Source organism: Apiospora aurea, assembly GCF_038362705.1.
Source record: "Apiospora aurea strain CBS 24483 chromosome Unknown utg000006l_segment0_segment0, whole genome shotgun sequence".
NCBI lineage: Eukaryota > Fungi > Ascomycota > Sordariomycetes > Amphisphaeriales > Apiosporaceae > Apiospora > Apiospora aurea.
The window spans coordinates 1024935-1039864 of record NW_027117393.1 but is presented as its reverse complement, the minus strand read 5'-3'; the positions used below and the strand labels follow the sequence as shown (position 1 = coordinate 1039864).

Here is a 14930-nt window from a genome sequence, read left to right as displayed (position 1 = left end):
ACCGACAGTGCTCCTGAACATGATCAAACTGCTCCTAGTAGTTTAGTGGGTGGTGTGGCTGCAAAAGGCGATGGCCCACCCTCAGAATGCGGCCCCCATATGGTGCGCCGTGCCACTCGGCTTCGACACCGCAACACGATGCCCAAGCCCTTGAAGATCCCAGCAAAGGTTCCAGAGGAGCCGGAGTCTAAAAGCGCGCCCTTGGCCTCGTCACGTCCAATCGAGTTCCCCACGACAACACCGCGTCTGTCGGTAACCGGGGCTCAGGCCTTTGGCCAAACAAAGACGATGGAGATTGACACCGACACTGAAACGGATGTGGGCACTTCAACCGATCCATCGGATTTGGACGAGGCCAAAGTGCCCGAGTCTCCGTCGTGTCTCCTCACAGACGTATCAAACTACCTGAGCGTCCATTCCCAGCTCGAAGAAGACGATACATCTGTCACAGTTGTTGATTCTGACGCGTACAGCCGTACGAGCTCCATGGAGGATCTCTATGGCTGGGAGGCCGAGCTGGACCGCAAATTGGGTTGCGGCATGTCAAACCCCGTCCAGGTTTGCAAATGCAACCACTTCGAATACCGCCGTGCAGACGGCGCCAAGCGCAGTCTTCTGCATCGTGTTTTCAACCTTCCCACGAGCCGCAGAGGCAGCCTAAGTTGAAGACTACGCATGGTTGGCGTAGGAAGAGAGAAGTACAAAAGAAACTGCATTATACCAAGGACACAAAAGTACAGGAAAACATCGCACATTATTGAACGGCGTTTGGAACCCGGGCCTGCCCTGGAAAATGGACAGGCCTGGGCATTTTCGATTCAGAGCCAATTAGGGAACAACATAGACGGGGCATTCTGGCAGCATTTTTGGGTCATGTTTATGGCGAGGCGTTCACGACGCATGGAAAGGTCAACCTCCATGAATGATTCGAATCATTTGATTTTGGCGATGGATATCCCACGCTCCCGCTACATGCACGGGAGCAGCATTGATTACTTGAGAGTATCACGAAGCAACGAGTCATTGGAGAGAGGCACAGAGAGAAAGGGTTTGCCGATCACGCAAATAAAGCCATGTGTCCTTCTGGATCCTTCACACACGGCTTCGCACCCTTCGAACTAGATAATAGAAGGGGGCTTCGAGCAGACCCACGAAGAGACATCATTGTGTGACGACTATCATGGGAGCGAGCGCGTTTATATGGAAAGACTAGCGGCTGCTACTTTGGGTTGATTTATAATGTTTATATGGCACATACAAACCCTTTTTCAGAGGGAAGGGTTTATGTACAGAACCTCAAATGACAAACCACTCGAACAACTCACGCCATGACTTTCACTCGTACCAAGAACCGTGATAGAACTAAAGCATGTTGTGTTATCTTGTGATATTTTACATTCTAAGTGCAATCGACCACTTTCCAGCCATTTACGACAGGGGTGCGGATGGATGGGTGAATGCCTTATTATAATTAGGCACTGGCTTCTCCAGCTGGAAACGTCCTCCAGACCTGTAGACGGAAATACATGTTTGTATGATCGCCTATTTCCAATTTTCCTTGATATCAATGATGACGAAATGGGTGCATTAGAGGGCCTTTTACTTTTACGACGGCCTTGCCATTAAGCAGCAGCAGCCCCTTTAGAGTTATTTTCTAGCTTACCTGCTGCGTCGCTAGCCAACTTGCAATGAGCGGTGAACCATCGAAAGAAGAAAGGCGGACAGACAGGAGATCGGTCGGTTTTATTGAGATTCAGCTGATATATTTGCCTCCTGGCTCCTTCTGCGCGGGAACTCCAATGGCCCCCTAAACCCATATCCCGGGCCGCAGCGGCGCGGGTTATTTCGCCGGACGACTCCGCCTGCGGCCCGAGGAGATTGGTCGGGTCCCGAAGAAACCTGGACGGGTGCGGCATGTTGGGATGGCTATATGGATAGATTGGCTGTATATGGTGAGGGATGGACTAATCGCGAACGACGTGATGATCTACGAGTGATCATGGCATCCCCATCTCAGTCCCGCACTTTTCCCTCCTCTATCCATATCCCCCCCTTTTTGCTTGGGCAGTGACGATTCGAACCGTACATGTTGACTATATATATGTTGTCGTGAACTTACCTCCTGACTCTGTCCGTGCTTTGGAACTTGCCTAGTCGTGTGTAGATACAAGTAAGAGATGTGGTTGACTCCAGCACTGCGTACATGTCGATCATTGCCACTTCTGCCGCTCAAGGGGAGTGTCAACCCGTCTATTACAGACTCGGGGGCCACCAATTACACTACCAGTCGGTTTCGGTTGGAATTCCGGCGTATCCAATGCATGTACTGCTGTAGTCGTTTCCAGTCGTTTCCCATGCGTCCTTGTTTCTTGTCTGGTTGTGCCAAGTAGTTTACAGAGTGATGGCAGTGCTGCATTTCTGACGATGCGTAACACGCGTGGGTTTAACACCCCGCCGCGTGGTATCTTTAATGTTGGCGTAAACAGAGTTACCACACATTACTCCGGCTAGGATACAATGAAACAAACATCATGTTGGGATGATTTCCTCCCCTTTCTCCTCCTATCTGTCCATCTCTCCTTTTTCGGAGGAGCCGCCACCGCCGCCGCCGCTGCTCCGGTACCCAGTCCCGCGGCTATCTCCGCGGAGGAGGGACACGAGAAGGAGCAGGAAAAAGGAGATCGCCGCCACCTGAAAAGCTGTTATCGCTGCAGCTGCAGCGTCCGTTCGTTCGTCGTCCGGGGGAAACATCCATATGGGACGGACGAAACGAGATTCGAAGAAAAAAAAAACGAAATTTCGCCTCCCTCCCTCCTTCCACGGCCCCCTCTTGGGCCTATCTGTCCGTGACTTGGTTAGCGTCGATCTTTACTCTTTATCCTCGATGGCGGCTAGCTACTCAACCCCCCCCCCGCGCCGTGCCCGTCCGCCGTCCCTTCCCCCATCATCGGTTGATTCGGGGGGTCCGTCAGTCAGTCGGGGGTGCTTGGCGGGTGGCGGTGGCGGGAAAGAAAAGAAGTTACCAAGAAGATGGGACGAAAGGGGAGATCCCCGGCTTGGCGCTGGCGGAGAGTGACGGTCGCAGGGGGCGGGGGCGGGGGAGATGGGGAGAAGAGACGAAGACGAAACTAACGGGATGGGGGCGAGATCTGGCTGATCCGATGGACAGCGGCAGTGGATGGCCTGCCCATCATGATCTGGTGGTGCAATGCAAGGGAGGGACGATCGAGGGGATGGGTTGGGACTTGGGAGGATCGAGAGAGGATCGGGGAGGGTAGGTTGGGGCCCGTATTTATCTAAAAATGAAGCTTGTTTTTTTTTCGTACCGAGTCAGTCCGGTTCGGTCATCCCAAAAAGACTTCATTACCTGGTTTCTGACATGAGTGTGCAATACCCACGAGGGGTCAGCTGAACTGTTACTCTAACAAAGATAGTACCTCAAGAAAGGAACGTTGTTATGAATACGAAACAACCTCTTCATAGCCGAAGCTGTAAACAGTGTTTCATTTCTTATTTCTGCCCTTGTGTTTCGGGTATGTAGGCAAATCTAGATCAGTATCTAGATGTAGGAGCAGCAGCAGAGCAACAAATCGTTTAATATCAGGTGGACATGATAGCCTCCTCCTTCTCACAGGTCTTGGCGCAGGAGGAGGGCGTTTTACAAGTTGTTTCATTGAAGCGTTGCTAGATAACCATCATCTCCAAAGTAGAGTCTCTGTTATGCAAGTACGCCGCGTAGTTCTCGATTCTCACGAGACCTGCCAGGGACGGACCACACCGTCATCACCCGTGGTGACGAGCATCTCCTCGACGCCTCGCCGCTCAGGGGGGCACTCCAAGTCGTAGCGCTTGCACCAGGTGACATGATTTATCTCGAAAGGACCATGGCCGTAATCTGTAGTACCCAAAACCCTCCAGGTCGTAGGGGGCGGTCCTTTTGCTTTGCCGTCGTTCCCGTTGCCCATGTGTACATCCCCGTCAAGCTCTACCGCAGCCTCGTCATGTGTCGTTTCGCTGTCCACAGATGCCGGCTCTTCCCCATATACGACGACGATGCCGTCGCTGCCCGTACTCGCTATCCTCGCCGAGTCCGCGCTCCACGACGCCGAGTAGACGTCCCTCGTGTGCGCCTGGGGCAGGGTGGCGGTGCATTCCCACTCCTCCTTGAGGGACCTCCGCATCGTGTTCGGTATACCGCCCAAGCTGCCCCAAGCGTGCTGAGTTGGTGCGTTCTCTTCCTCGTCGTCCTCCTCCTTTAGCGTCCAGAGGCGCAGCGTCTGGTCCGCGCTCCACGTCAGCAGACGCGGGAACCGGGTGCCCTCAGGCTTGGGCTCCCACTGAAGACCCCAGACGGTGCCCGCGTGGCCCTCGAGGACGGCGACGCAGACCCACTCGCCGTCGCCGTCCTCGCGCCAGATGCGCACCGTGTCGTCGTAGCTGGCGCTGGCCAGGACGTCGCTGCTGTAGCGGCCGCGGCCGCTGCGGGCGCCGTCGGGGCACCAGGCGACCGCTTTCACGTCGCCGTCGTGCTCGTTGAGCACCGCGACCGTCTCCCACTCGTCGTCGTCCTCGTTGACGCCCACGTCCTCCCAGATCCAGACCGACTTGTCGCGCGAGCAGGTGGCGAGGTACTGGCCCGAGGGCGAGAAGGCGACCGACTTGATCTCCGAGTCGTGGCCCTCGAGCACCAGCGCGAACTCCCAGTCCTTGTCGTCGGCGTCGTCCTTGTCTGAGTCGTCGTTGTTGGCGGAAGCACCTGTTATCTCCACCTCGAGGTCATCGCCCGTCGCTTTCTTCTCTTCTTCCCAGCGCCACAGCCCCGCGGTCGAGTCGAAGGAGCCGGATACGAGGCATAGCTTGTGTGGGCTTAGGTTGGGCTTCCAGGCGACGGACCGCACCGAGCGCGTGTGGCCTCCGCTGAGGGTGCTGTGCGAGGTGAGGGTGGAGAGCGAAAAGACGGTTGTGGACTTTTCGTGGGCAGTCGCGATGAGAGGGAGGGTCGGATGCGGTATCGATTGCCAGGCGCGATCGTAGAGCTCTGGCTTGAATGGGGTAAGGGCAGTCAGCTTCACGGCGGAGGCTGCGCCGGTGCTTGCGGGCTCGGTATCGGCAGGAGACATTTTGAGGGTTGTCGTTGCTGGGTGCGGGCGTCGCACTGCCCTGTTCGGCTGGGATGTGGCTAGTTGCTTGGGCTGCAGCAATGGACACAACAACTGTTATGGGACCCTTCTTGAGATTAAGAGAAGAGGACAAGCGATTTTCAGCAGTTTGCATGTCACAAGTTGCAGGAGGCCCCGATAGCGCATCGCCAGCTTTACTGGCAGTTTTTCTGATAAGCTCTTTTTCTGCGCTTATCTGCCCGCATCCGGACTGACGTATTGAGGGGTCTGGCTCCGAACTATTATTACCCCTCCATCTCCATGGGGAAGTCGTAGGAACCTTGGCGCTCCCGTAAATCAAAGGAGCAAGTCACCCGAAGGACAGAGTTTATTGTTGACCTATCTGCGCATTCCTATCTCTCCATCCATCGATAACCTTGCGCTCTGTTGAAGGAGGCACTGGCAGGAGCCGTCCATGTGTCTGGCAGATCCCAAGCATGCTCCTCGCCCGAAAAGTCACGAGCCCAGTGAGGATTACTCCTCGGCTTTTCCATGGCTGGCTTTGAGAAGACTTTGCCCATTGTGGGGTTTGTCTGTCGCTTGATATGTTGCTTGGTAATGTATGAAGTCGATGTTTGGCAACGGTAACTGAAAATTCTCGAGACTGGTAATGTGCACTGCGGTGTGTTTGTAGCGATCAAATGCAACTAAGCATGGGCAAAGGGGGCAACTTATATGCTAACTTACTCCGTACAACCCCCCTACAAACACTCTCTGCAAATTGAATGATACCTGTGTATACGAACAAAGCATGGTATGTAGACAGTGAAGGAGGTGACTGATACATGATCATGTAAGGCAGGTCGTCGCCTCGACGATGTGCAAAGTTGCATGCCACTGTCGAATGTGGAGGCCTCATACATCGTCGAGGCGACAACATAGTAATCAACGGGGCACCACGACTAGTTGGTCACCTTTCAACCACACCTAGGCACACAACAGGCAACAAGGGCTAGCAGCTTTGCAGAAAATCCGTATTGCTATTGGGAATCACGGTGAAGCATTCTGCAGAGGATCTTGCAAGAACTCGACACACCCATCACGACCAACCGTGATGATTACGTCGCCTATGGACTTGGTCCGGAACGCTGCCTCGCCGCTGGCAAAATAATACACCCACTTCCTGCGGAAGACCTCGATTTCTTCCTTGCTCATCCCTCCCCTCGTCTTGCGACTGCCTACCTCATCCTTCTTCTCCCTACCACCGCTCTTTCCACCCCAACTCCTCCCGCGCCGCGCAAGTAGGCGTCGTAGTGCGCGTCGCTCATAGTGATGGACCGGAAGGCGGCGATGCCCTCCGGCCCGTCTTGCAGGTACCGGTCCACGCACCGGAAGTACGTCTCGAGGCACTCGTGGCCCACGTGCTCGAGCATCTCGATGCTGACAATCTTGTCGAACTTGGTTGCTGCTGGCTTGGTGGTGGCAGCTAACGCCGATAGGACGTCGCGGTAATCGCACACCAGCACCCGGACTTGGCCGGGCGATAGGGAGGACACGGCGGCCGCCACGCGCTCCCGGATCATCAGCGGCGTCTGCTCCTCGCTCGGTGTGATAGTGGCCACGCGGCAGCCCGTCTCGCGCGCCGCTAGGATGGCGAAACTGCCCCAGCCGCCGCTGACCTCGAGGACGTGCTCGGTGGACTTGATGCGGGCGGCGCGGACGATGTGGCGCAGCTTGCGTTCCTGCGCCTCCTCCAACGTATCATCGTCATCACCACCACCATCACCATCCGCGTCGTGGCGATCCACCGTCTTTTCCGGACCGTCTTGGGTTGCCGCCGGTCCTCCCACCGGCTCCCGCCACAACGGACACGAGTACGTCATCGTCTCGTCCCGGAACGCGCTGAAGAGGGCGTTGGACAGCGAGTAGTGCCGCACGGCGTTGAGGCGCGCCGCGGCCACGCCGTGGGCCTTGCGCAGCAGCAGCAGGGCGGGCCCGAAGACGACGGACCAGCGGAAGAAGGCGCCGTACGTCGTCCGCTTAGTCCAGGCCGTCGCGGCGCGGTTCTCGGCCAGCAGCATGATGACCAGAAAGGTGGTCAGGTCGGGCGAGTCGACCTCGCCGGCCATGTAGGCTTCGGCCAACCCGAGACTGCCGGAGAGCAGCAGGCGGAGCCAGGCCGTGTTGGAATCCTTCGTCCCGCTGGCCTCGGGTCCCTCGGCACCGCAAAGGAAAAGACACAGCTCGGCACGCTTGCTGTTTACTGTATACGAGATCTGGGGATTGTGCTAGCCCAGCCCCGGGCGTAGGTGAAGGAGAGCACCCTAGTACAGTAGTATACCTGTTGACAAAGTAATCAATCACTATGATTACCTGAGAGCGGGTTGAAAATCCTGACCGGGGATGCGTTCCTGGCGGTGTTGGCTCACTCGCTGGATTCTCATTTGCGCGCCCCAAGGCTGGGACGGGACGATCACCGAAGCGGCTTGTGTTGAAGCTGCCTGCCTTCATGCAATCACTCCGCTGGATCCGAATGCATGCGTGTACTTGTGTGATGACGGCATCTGAGACATCGACCCAATCATCTGATCAACTGTTCTGGTCTACTTAAGCTTTCTATGTCTAACTCCATATCCAGCTCACCGTCCGTAGCCAGCCCGTCTGTTTGGGCTTCGGCATATCGGGATACAGGTCCACCTGTTCCAGCGCGGCCAGCAGCGGGATGCTGTCCAGCGACACGACCTCGGTCTTCTTGAGGAACTTCCAGATGAGGTAGGCGCCGAGCACCAATGGGATGTCCCTGGTGTTGGGGGGTCTCGGTCAGCACGGGAGGTTACGGTTGGTATTGAATGGCTGGCTAGACTCACAAATAGGACGAGACAAACTCGGCTGCGTCCCAGTTACCCTTGGTAAAGACGGTAAAGCCGCTGGTAAACAGGATCAGGATACACATGACAAGCGCCACGCATGAACTGTAGACTATGAGAGAGTGTGTGTTAGTAACGACAACAGCTCATGCAAGAAAGATCCCACGGAAGATGCGTAGAGGATCGTATAACATACAAGTCCACCAGTTGTTCCACGGCAGCCGCGACGCGGGTATATTCTGTCTCCGCAGGCCGAGCTTGAGCCGGATGTGGTTCAGCAAGATGGTGCACCACGAGACCAGGACGCCCGCGGCTGTAAGATCGACGAGCCAAAAGAAGACAGTCAAGGCGCCATTAGACAACGACATGAAGCTGAGCAGCATGAAGAAGCTGAAAAGCCCAACACAGACGTAAGGTGCACCCCAGCTCGTCGTGCGCAAGAAGATCCGCGGCGCCTGCTTCTTCAGCGCCAGCCCGTAGAGCACGCGCGTGCCCGAGAGCAGGCTCTGGTTCGACGCGGACCAAGCCGACGTGATGACGACGGCGTTGACGACGGACGGGATGGCCCGGATCCCCGCGGCCGAGGCGGCGATGACGAAGGGGCTCTGCGCCGCGGTCCCAGACGCGTTGCCCAGCCGCTCGTCGTCGCTGGCCACCAGCATGCCCACGATGAGCACGGCGAGGACGTAGAAGATGACGATGCGGGCGAAGACGCGCTTGCAGGCCCGCGGGATCGCCCGGCGCGGGTTCTGCGCCTCCGCGGCCGCCATGGCGATGGACTCGACGCCCGCGAAGGAGAAGACGGCGCCCGTCATGACGCTCCAGTAGGCCAGGAACCGGCCCCAGTCGCCCGACGCGATAGGGATCAGCTCGACGAACGGTCCGGGGTCCTATAAGCACACATAAGTTAGCAGGAGTAGAAGGGCATAAATGCACATATAGAAATGCATAATATGAAGAAGAAGTAGATATTGTCTCACATTCCAGTACCTAAACCCGATCCGTTCAGTTCCGGGTATGCCGCCGAGATTTATCACCAGCCCCAATATGATGAGAAACACCACCAGCACGATCTTGATGAGAGCGAAGATGAACTCAATCTCGCCAAAGACGCGAATAAACGCAAACCCGACAGCCGCGGTCAGCACCATAAACACCACAATCCAGACCGCGGGGCTGATCTCCTCGACCGGGTCGAACCAGTACGAGAACAGCACGCAAATAGCCGTGATCTCGGCGGGTATGCTAAGAATGTTGCCGTACACCAGGTTCCAGCCGATGGCGAACCCGAGGGCCGGGTCGACCAAGAACTCGGCGTGGCGCACAAAGGCGCCCGTGACGGGCAGCAGGGCCGCGACCTCGCCCAGCGCGAACTGGACCGCGCACACGACGAGCCCGACGGTGGCGTAGGCCAGCAGGGCGCCGAGTGGGCCCGCGCCCTGCACGGCGCCCCCGAGGCCCAGGAACAGGCCCGTGCCGATGGCGCCCGCGATGCCCAGCATGGACAGGTGGCGCTGCTGCAGGCCGCGGCGCAGGTCCTGGTCCTCGGCCGCCGTGACAAGGTCGCCGTCGTGGTCCGCTGCAGTGGCAGCAGCGGCGTGCGGAAGGAGGCCACTCTCACCGCCGAGGTCCGCCACGGTGGGCGCGCTGAACGTCCCGTACACGGGCTTGCCGGACGGGGTCGACGACGGCGAAAGCGAAGAAGACGCCATGGCGAACGTAAGCTTTCGCGTGTGGCTGCGCAACAAACTTTGTTTCTTCTTCTTCTTCTTCGAGCAGACGCGGCGAGGATCACTAGATGTTGAGGGTCTTGGATTGGATGATGGACTACGCCAAGCCAAGCCTTTTGGGAAGAGGGCAATCGGACAAATCCTCTGATAAGAAACCTTTGATAAAATGAGCCGCTCTAAATATCCATCGTATATACGCCGACACTATACTCCACGGTAGGTAGTAGTCAGACTGCGTCAGCCAAATCAAACGAGAAGAGAACAGAAGAGAGCCCTTGTTCCTGTGCTTATCTATCGCCCAGGTGAGACTCGATGGTGCGATTGAGGTGATAGTGGGGCTGGACGCAGCAAGGACACCAATTGCCGCACCCTTCATTCACCCTTCACGGAGATGAGTCCGGAATTTACCATCGGTGCCACTACAGCAAGACAAGGCATATCGATAGTCTCCTTGGTTTCCAAGACATATTAACTATTTCTGGTCAATTTCTCATGGTTGAAGCAAGCTGAACCGGCTATATCCCCCTAGCCCCGAATAACACGGCTGAACAATGCATTCAGTGCGGCTGCTGGCTGCACTCCAGAGTGAGAACTAATCCTCGCAAGAACATCTTCTGCGTCCGCTACCAGCTGTCTCCTATTTGGGTATCGTACGCACACTACTCAGCCCCATGGGGCTTTCCCGCTCTAGAACTTGGCCTCCCCTGAAGCCACACAGTATATTATACTCGTATACACATAAAACCGCACATGACCATAATGCTCCGTCCCTGGTTGCCAGTAAATCCACGACGGATCCGACTGTCAACTCAACGACAATCATGGCCTTCCCATGAGGTCGTCGAGTGCCTTGTCCCAACTATCAACGCTTATGTAGTTGTAGCTGCGACCCTCCTCCTTGAGGGCATGGTACCACTCCAGCGTCGGCTGGTATTGGTAGTCCAAGTTCGCAGCCCTTGGGTTCACCCTGCGCGCCTGCAGCGCTTCGTCGTAGAGTGGGTTGCGACAGCGTGACGGTCCCTGCTTATTTCCCTGCGGTGCGTGGATAATCATCCGCTCCGGCTGATCCATGTCTCCCACCGCCTTGGGAAATTGGTCGGCCTCCTGTTTTCTGCTGTCTGCCGATCCTATCCAGGGGTTATACACGTCTTCCCGCACCCGTATCCAGCCCCTTTCAGACAACTTAGCGTCGAAAGGGGGTAGAAGGTCATACGTGTGCTTGACCAGATGGTCAATTGCATGACAAGTGACATCAATGGGATGAGGTGGATCTGGCGTTTCTGGGAGAGGGAAATCACCAAGCCAGACCCTGCCGAGAAAGTGCTCCGGGAATCGTTTGGATGTTTCCTCTCGTATGAACTCGATCAACCGCCTTTGCATGGGCACGAGAGGAGGTCCACTTGATGATGACCCACGCGATCGTTCCGGAAATCCGCAATCCCAAAGGAAGAGTTCCATCTCCTTGTATGGCTTGTCGAAATAATGCGGGTTGACTGGGCGATATATCGCAATCCACGGATGTCGACCAGTACTAGCAGCATTCGCCTCACCAGTCCAGTCGGTATCTATCGTGTAGAATAGGCCCATCAGAGTATTGACGCTTTTCCAAAACTTGGGTATCGAGCAGAACCAGTTCGTAAAGGTGGCATATTCACACCTCGGGTCTTCGAAGGCATCTGCCATGCGCACGTCTATCCATGAGACCGGGTCCATATAGAGCTTGACCCAAGAGGCCTTCTGGTAGCTATTTATATGCGAGATCCAGGACTTCAACTCGGCGGCTTGGTCGTTGCGGAACATTGTGCTTGGGAAGACATATGGTGTCATCGATTCGCCAGACGCACTTGCAGTGTCAGATGATAGCTCTTGCTGTGCACAAAGGAAGCGAGCAAAAGCTACATCAGGATCGCCGACTGTTTGAGGGGCGTAGTTGGGGATTTGAACAGTCCTGCGGGCTTTCGCAATGCCTCTAGCCCTGGACCCGATAACGTGGAATTTTCTGTACCTGGTAAGGCGTGTCGTTGACCACCACGCGAACCAGTTGACAAGGCTCTGTTCATCATTGGGGTCGATGTGTTCACTTGCCCACACTGTTTTGCAAATGTCCTCTGGAGCCTCTTCCAGTGAGAACTCTTTCAATTCGCCCACACTCACAAGGTCGCATACGAACTCCCAAGCGTGTATTCGATCTTTAAGGTCGTCTCGGGACAAGCCTTTTGCCGCGAGGTCTTTGTCGAGAAACACGTCGCTCGACTGGGTACGCTTGAGCTGATCGGCTTCACGAGCTTTGTCCAAGACCAGCCCCCGTAGGTAGTCGGGGAAATTCGCACAGCCGACAAGAACGTATGGCGCAACTTTACTCTTTTCCTTGAACCACGCCAAGAGCCTACAAAGCTCTGCAGGTTCGGAAACGGCGAAGCTCGGGGTGATTAAAATTGCACAGCCGTAGGGAAAGAGAGGTGTCAGCTTCAGACATGGTAGTGACATAGAAGGGCTCTTTTCGAGCATGCCTTGGACTCCCCCGACACTCAACGCAGATTCACGCCCGGATAAATCCAGGCGCCAAAGGTTGTAGCCGCCGTGGCTAAGCGAATCCCACAGCCTAGGGATTTTCCTTATACTTTTCATAACAGGATCATGAATTATCACGGTGCCATCTTTATGCCCTTCTTGGGTAAACTTGGTCCAACTCCCTTCCCAGCTAGTGGTAAAGATGCGGCACTCGGGCACTAGGCTTCGGAGCCAGAGTGCCACCATCTGAAAGAGAAACCTCTCCGACTCATGGTGGATAAGGTAGTAGTCTGGTTTGGAACGTAAAGCTTCAGGGTCGACATCGATGAGTTCATTCATCACCTTCAGACAGACATCGGCATCCGCAGATCCTGGACCATCATGATATTCATCTGATGAGACCAGTGGACGATACAGTCCCAGGTCAATAGGCTCCGTGGGTTGGAATATGACGTGGTTCAGAGATGTAGGTGAAGGGCTTGCTGCGTCCGATAAACTAGACCAAGCATCGCATTGGCTTGGGTAGATGAGTATTGAGTACTCCTGACGCGCCAAATAGAAAGCTGATTGAGTGCGACGAAGGTTGTTGCCTACCACCTCTAATGCTGGCATGTGCTCGGGTTCCGGGCAAACCACTGTGCCACTTGCCAGTTTATTATGTGTTTCGTAGAATGGCTCAGGCGTATTGAGAAAATCTTCCGCTACACAGACCATACGAAACTGTAGTGTTGTGTCATCCATGAAAGATTTCAGCCATGGAAGGCGGGCCCTTGTGATGCCATTGAGTAGAATCCGAACGCAGCGAGATCCTTCAGGCCCGAAGGAAGTCGTCTTTGCCACAGCCTGCTTGCCGGATCGCTCCTGATATGCAGCTAGAGACAGTTTCTTCTTCGGCGCTTTGGTGGTGTCACTGACAGGGATAGCAGATTCGGGTGCTGTCAATGGACTTTCTATCTCTGCCGGTTCGTCGAAAATCGGATCTTCCGTAAAGCGAACAGACTTTCGAGGCTTTTTCGTCACACTTGGTGGCGCAGTTGGGGATTGAATTTTGTCGCCGGTCTGCAGATCATCCACCGTCGTCTTGCTGGGCAGCTGGTCTGCCGTTACCGCGGCAGCAGCCGGCTGCTTGGGCTTGTCGTTCGTTATGAAGAAGTTTGCTGGAATGGCAGAGGCGTTCAATGGAGCACTGTCGTTAAGTTCTTGTCCCCTTTTCCTTGCTACATTCCTTCTGCGATGGCTGTTAAACAATTTAGGCTCCTTGGTGCTGTCCATCATAGACTCTTTCAAACTTGAGCGGCGTTTTCGTATCTTTGGTAGTTTGTCTGCAGGTGGTATAGGTACTGGCCGTGCCGTCCGGACTGCCTGGAACTTTTTGGCTAGTATTGAGGAGGAGGGTGCTACATTCGTAGTCTTAGCCATGGGTTGTCGAGGCTTGGCCTGAGTTTTATCAATCATGCTTGGTTTCCTGGATGTTCCAGGCTGGGCAGAGTCCTTATTGCCAACACTCGGTTTCCTTGCTGCCCCTGACTGAGTGGGATCTTTATCGCCAATGCTCGTTCTCCTGGCTGTTCCTTGGTAGCCCACCATCTGTGATGAGCCGCCTGATGCTTGCCTGACTGGGTCTGCGAGTGATCCAATGGGTTGACGGCGCGTCGAGCTTTTACTTGAATTGCCAGCTGCGATCGTCGAATTTGGTATTCCCTTAAAGACCCTCTGTTTCATGGGTTTAGGTACTGCAACCTTTTCAGCATGTCCGGGCTCAATATCATCAAGCTCCATTGCCTCATCGCTCGATACCGAGCTATCCCTACTGAAAATAGATGCAGAGGAGCCATCTACGGAATCCTCGGCAAACGGTGCAGTAAGTTGCTGGCCGAGTCTTCGCCGCTTTGCGTTTCGTCGCAGATGCCTAGCGTTATGAGCTTCGATGGCATCTGTTATTGCAGTTTCATATTCGTTGAGATCAAATGGAGGGCGTTCGCCACGCGAGATCTCATCTTTCTGATCCTTCCATTGCTCAAGAAGCCCTTCTGATAAGTTCTCGACTGGCTCCCATGTGCAGTCTTTCAGAGGGTATCCTATGTATGTGAAGTCTTAGTATCTGTGTCTTTAATTGCCGATGAAAGGGGGTCAGGGGTGCCATATGTGCTTTGACGGCGCGGGTACCTGCAGCATAGGTGCTCGAGCTACGTAAGTAGCTCCTGGCCGCTATACGCAAGGTACTGGTGTTTGTATTTGGCTTACCTTCCCATTTAATCAAATACTCCATCTCGCCTTCATGGACGGGGCCTTCCATCTCGCGCTCGTAGAGGACGCAATCGACCGTCCATAGTTTGTCATCATCGTTGGCTTCCGCGACGGTTGAGGTGAGGGAGATGTCATCATCGTCTCTTTGATCGTTCTGGTTCATAAAAAGCGACGACGGGCCGCCGTGCTGTAGGGCCGCCATCATGCTCCAAACAGTGAAAGATGGACTATCATGAATAGCAACGAAGAAAAAAACGTTTCAGGCTAGAAACGTGACAAGTTTCTCGGCGATTTGTGTTCTTCAAGGAAGCGTGGCGCCAGCAGGACTCCAACGGCCACCACGCTCGTGGGCCTTGGGCAGAATAAAGGTCCCAGCAACTTGTACAAGTAGTAGGTAGCAGTTATCTCTAGCTTGGCTGGTCAATACAACCAGCGTACCAGGCCTCCGCCTGTTCGAAGCTGCAGCGCAAGACTGG

At 55.2% G+C, this 14930-nt stretch overlaps 5 protein-coding genes across 5 annotated transcripts; 1 reads left to right on the top strand and 4 right to left on the bottom strand.

Moving 5' to 3' along the window:
• Window positions 1-138: 138 nt before the first annotated feature.
• On the top strand, window positions 139-666 carry PG986_008927 (regulator of g-protein signaling; the record flags this gene model as incomplete). Its single annotated transcript, XM_066845149.1, has 1 exon — window positions 139-666. The coding sequence occupies one exon, from the start codon at window positions 139-141 to the stop codon at window positions 664-666; it is 528 nt and encodes a 175-aa protein (XP_066697547.1).
• Window positions 667-3749: 3083 nt separating this feature from the next.
• PG986_008926 (uncharacterized protein) lies at window positions 3750-5120 on the bottom strand (the record flags this gene model as incomplete). Its single annotated transcript, XM_066845148.1, has 1 exon — window positions 3750-5120. The coding sequence occupies one exon, from the start codon at window positions 5118-5120 to the stop codon at window positions 3750-3752; it is 1371 nt and encodes a 456-aa protein (XP_066697546.1).
• A 1029-nt stretch (window positions 5121-6149) lies between these two features.
• On the bottom strand, window positions 6150-7354 carry PG986_008925 (uncharacterized protein; the record flags this gene model as incomplete). Its single annotated transcript, XM_066845147.1, has 2 exons — window positions 6150-6341; window positions 6383-7354. Coding segments are annotated over 2 exons (1164 nt in total), but the record flags the coding sequence as incomplete, so codon positions are not given.
• A 367-nt stretch (window positions 7355-7721) lies between these two features.
• PG986_008924 (uncharacterized protein) lies at window positions 7722-9678 on the bottom strand (the record flags this gene model as incomplete). Its single annotated transcript, XM_066845146.1, has 4 exons — window positions 7722-7899; window positions 7967-8078; window positions 8163-8856; window positions 8947-9678. The coding sequence occupies 4 exons, from the start codon at window positions 9676-9678 to the stop codon at window positions 7722-7724; spliced, it is 1716 nt and encodes a 571-aa protein (XP_066697544.1).
• Window positions 9679-10515: 837 nt separating this feature from the next.
• Window positions 10516-14656, bottom strand: PG986_008923 (chromo domain-containing protein; the record flags this gene model as incomplete). Its single annotated transcript, XM_066845145.1, has 2 exons — window positions 10516-14285; window positions 14452-14656. The coding sequence occupies 2 exons, from the start codon at window positions 14654-14656 to the stop codon at window positions 10516-10518; spliced, it is 3975 nt and encodes a 1324-aa protein (XP_066697543.1).
• Window positions 14657-14930: the final 274 nt, after the last annotated feature.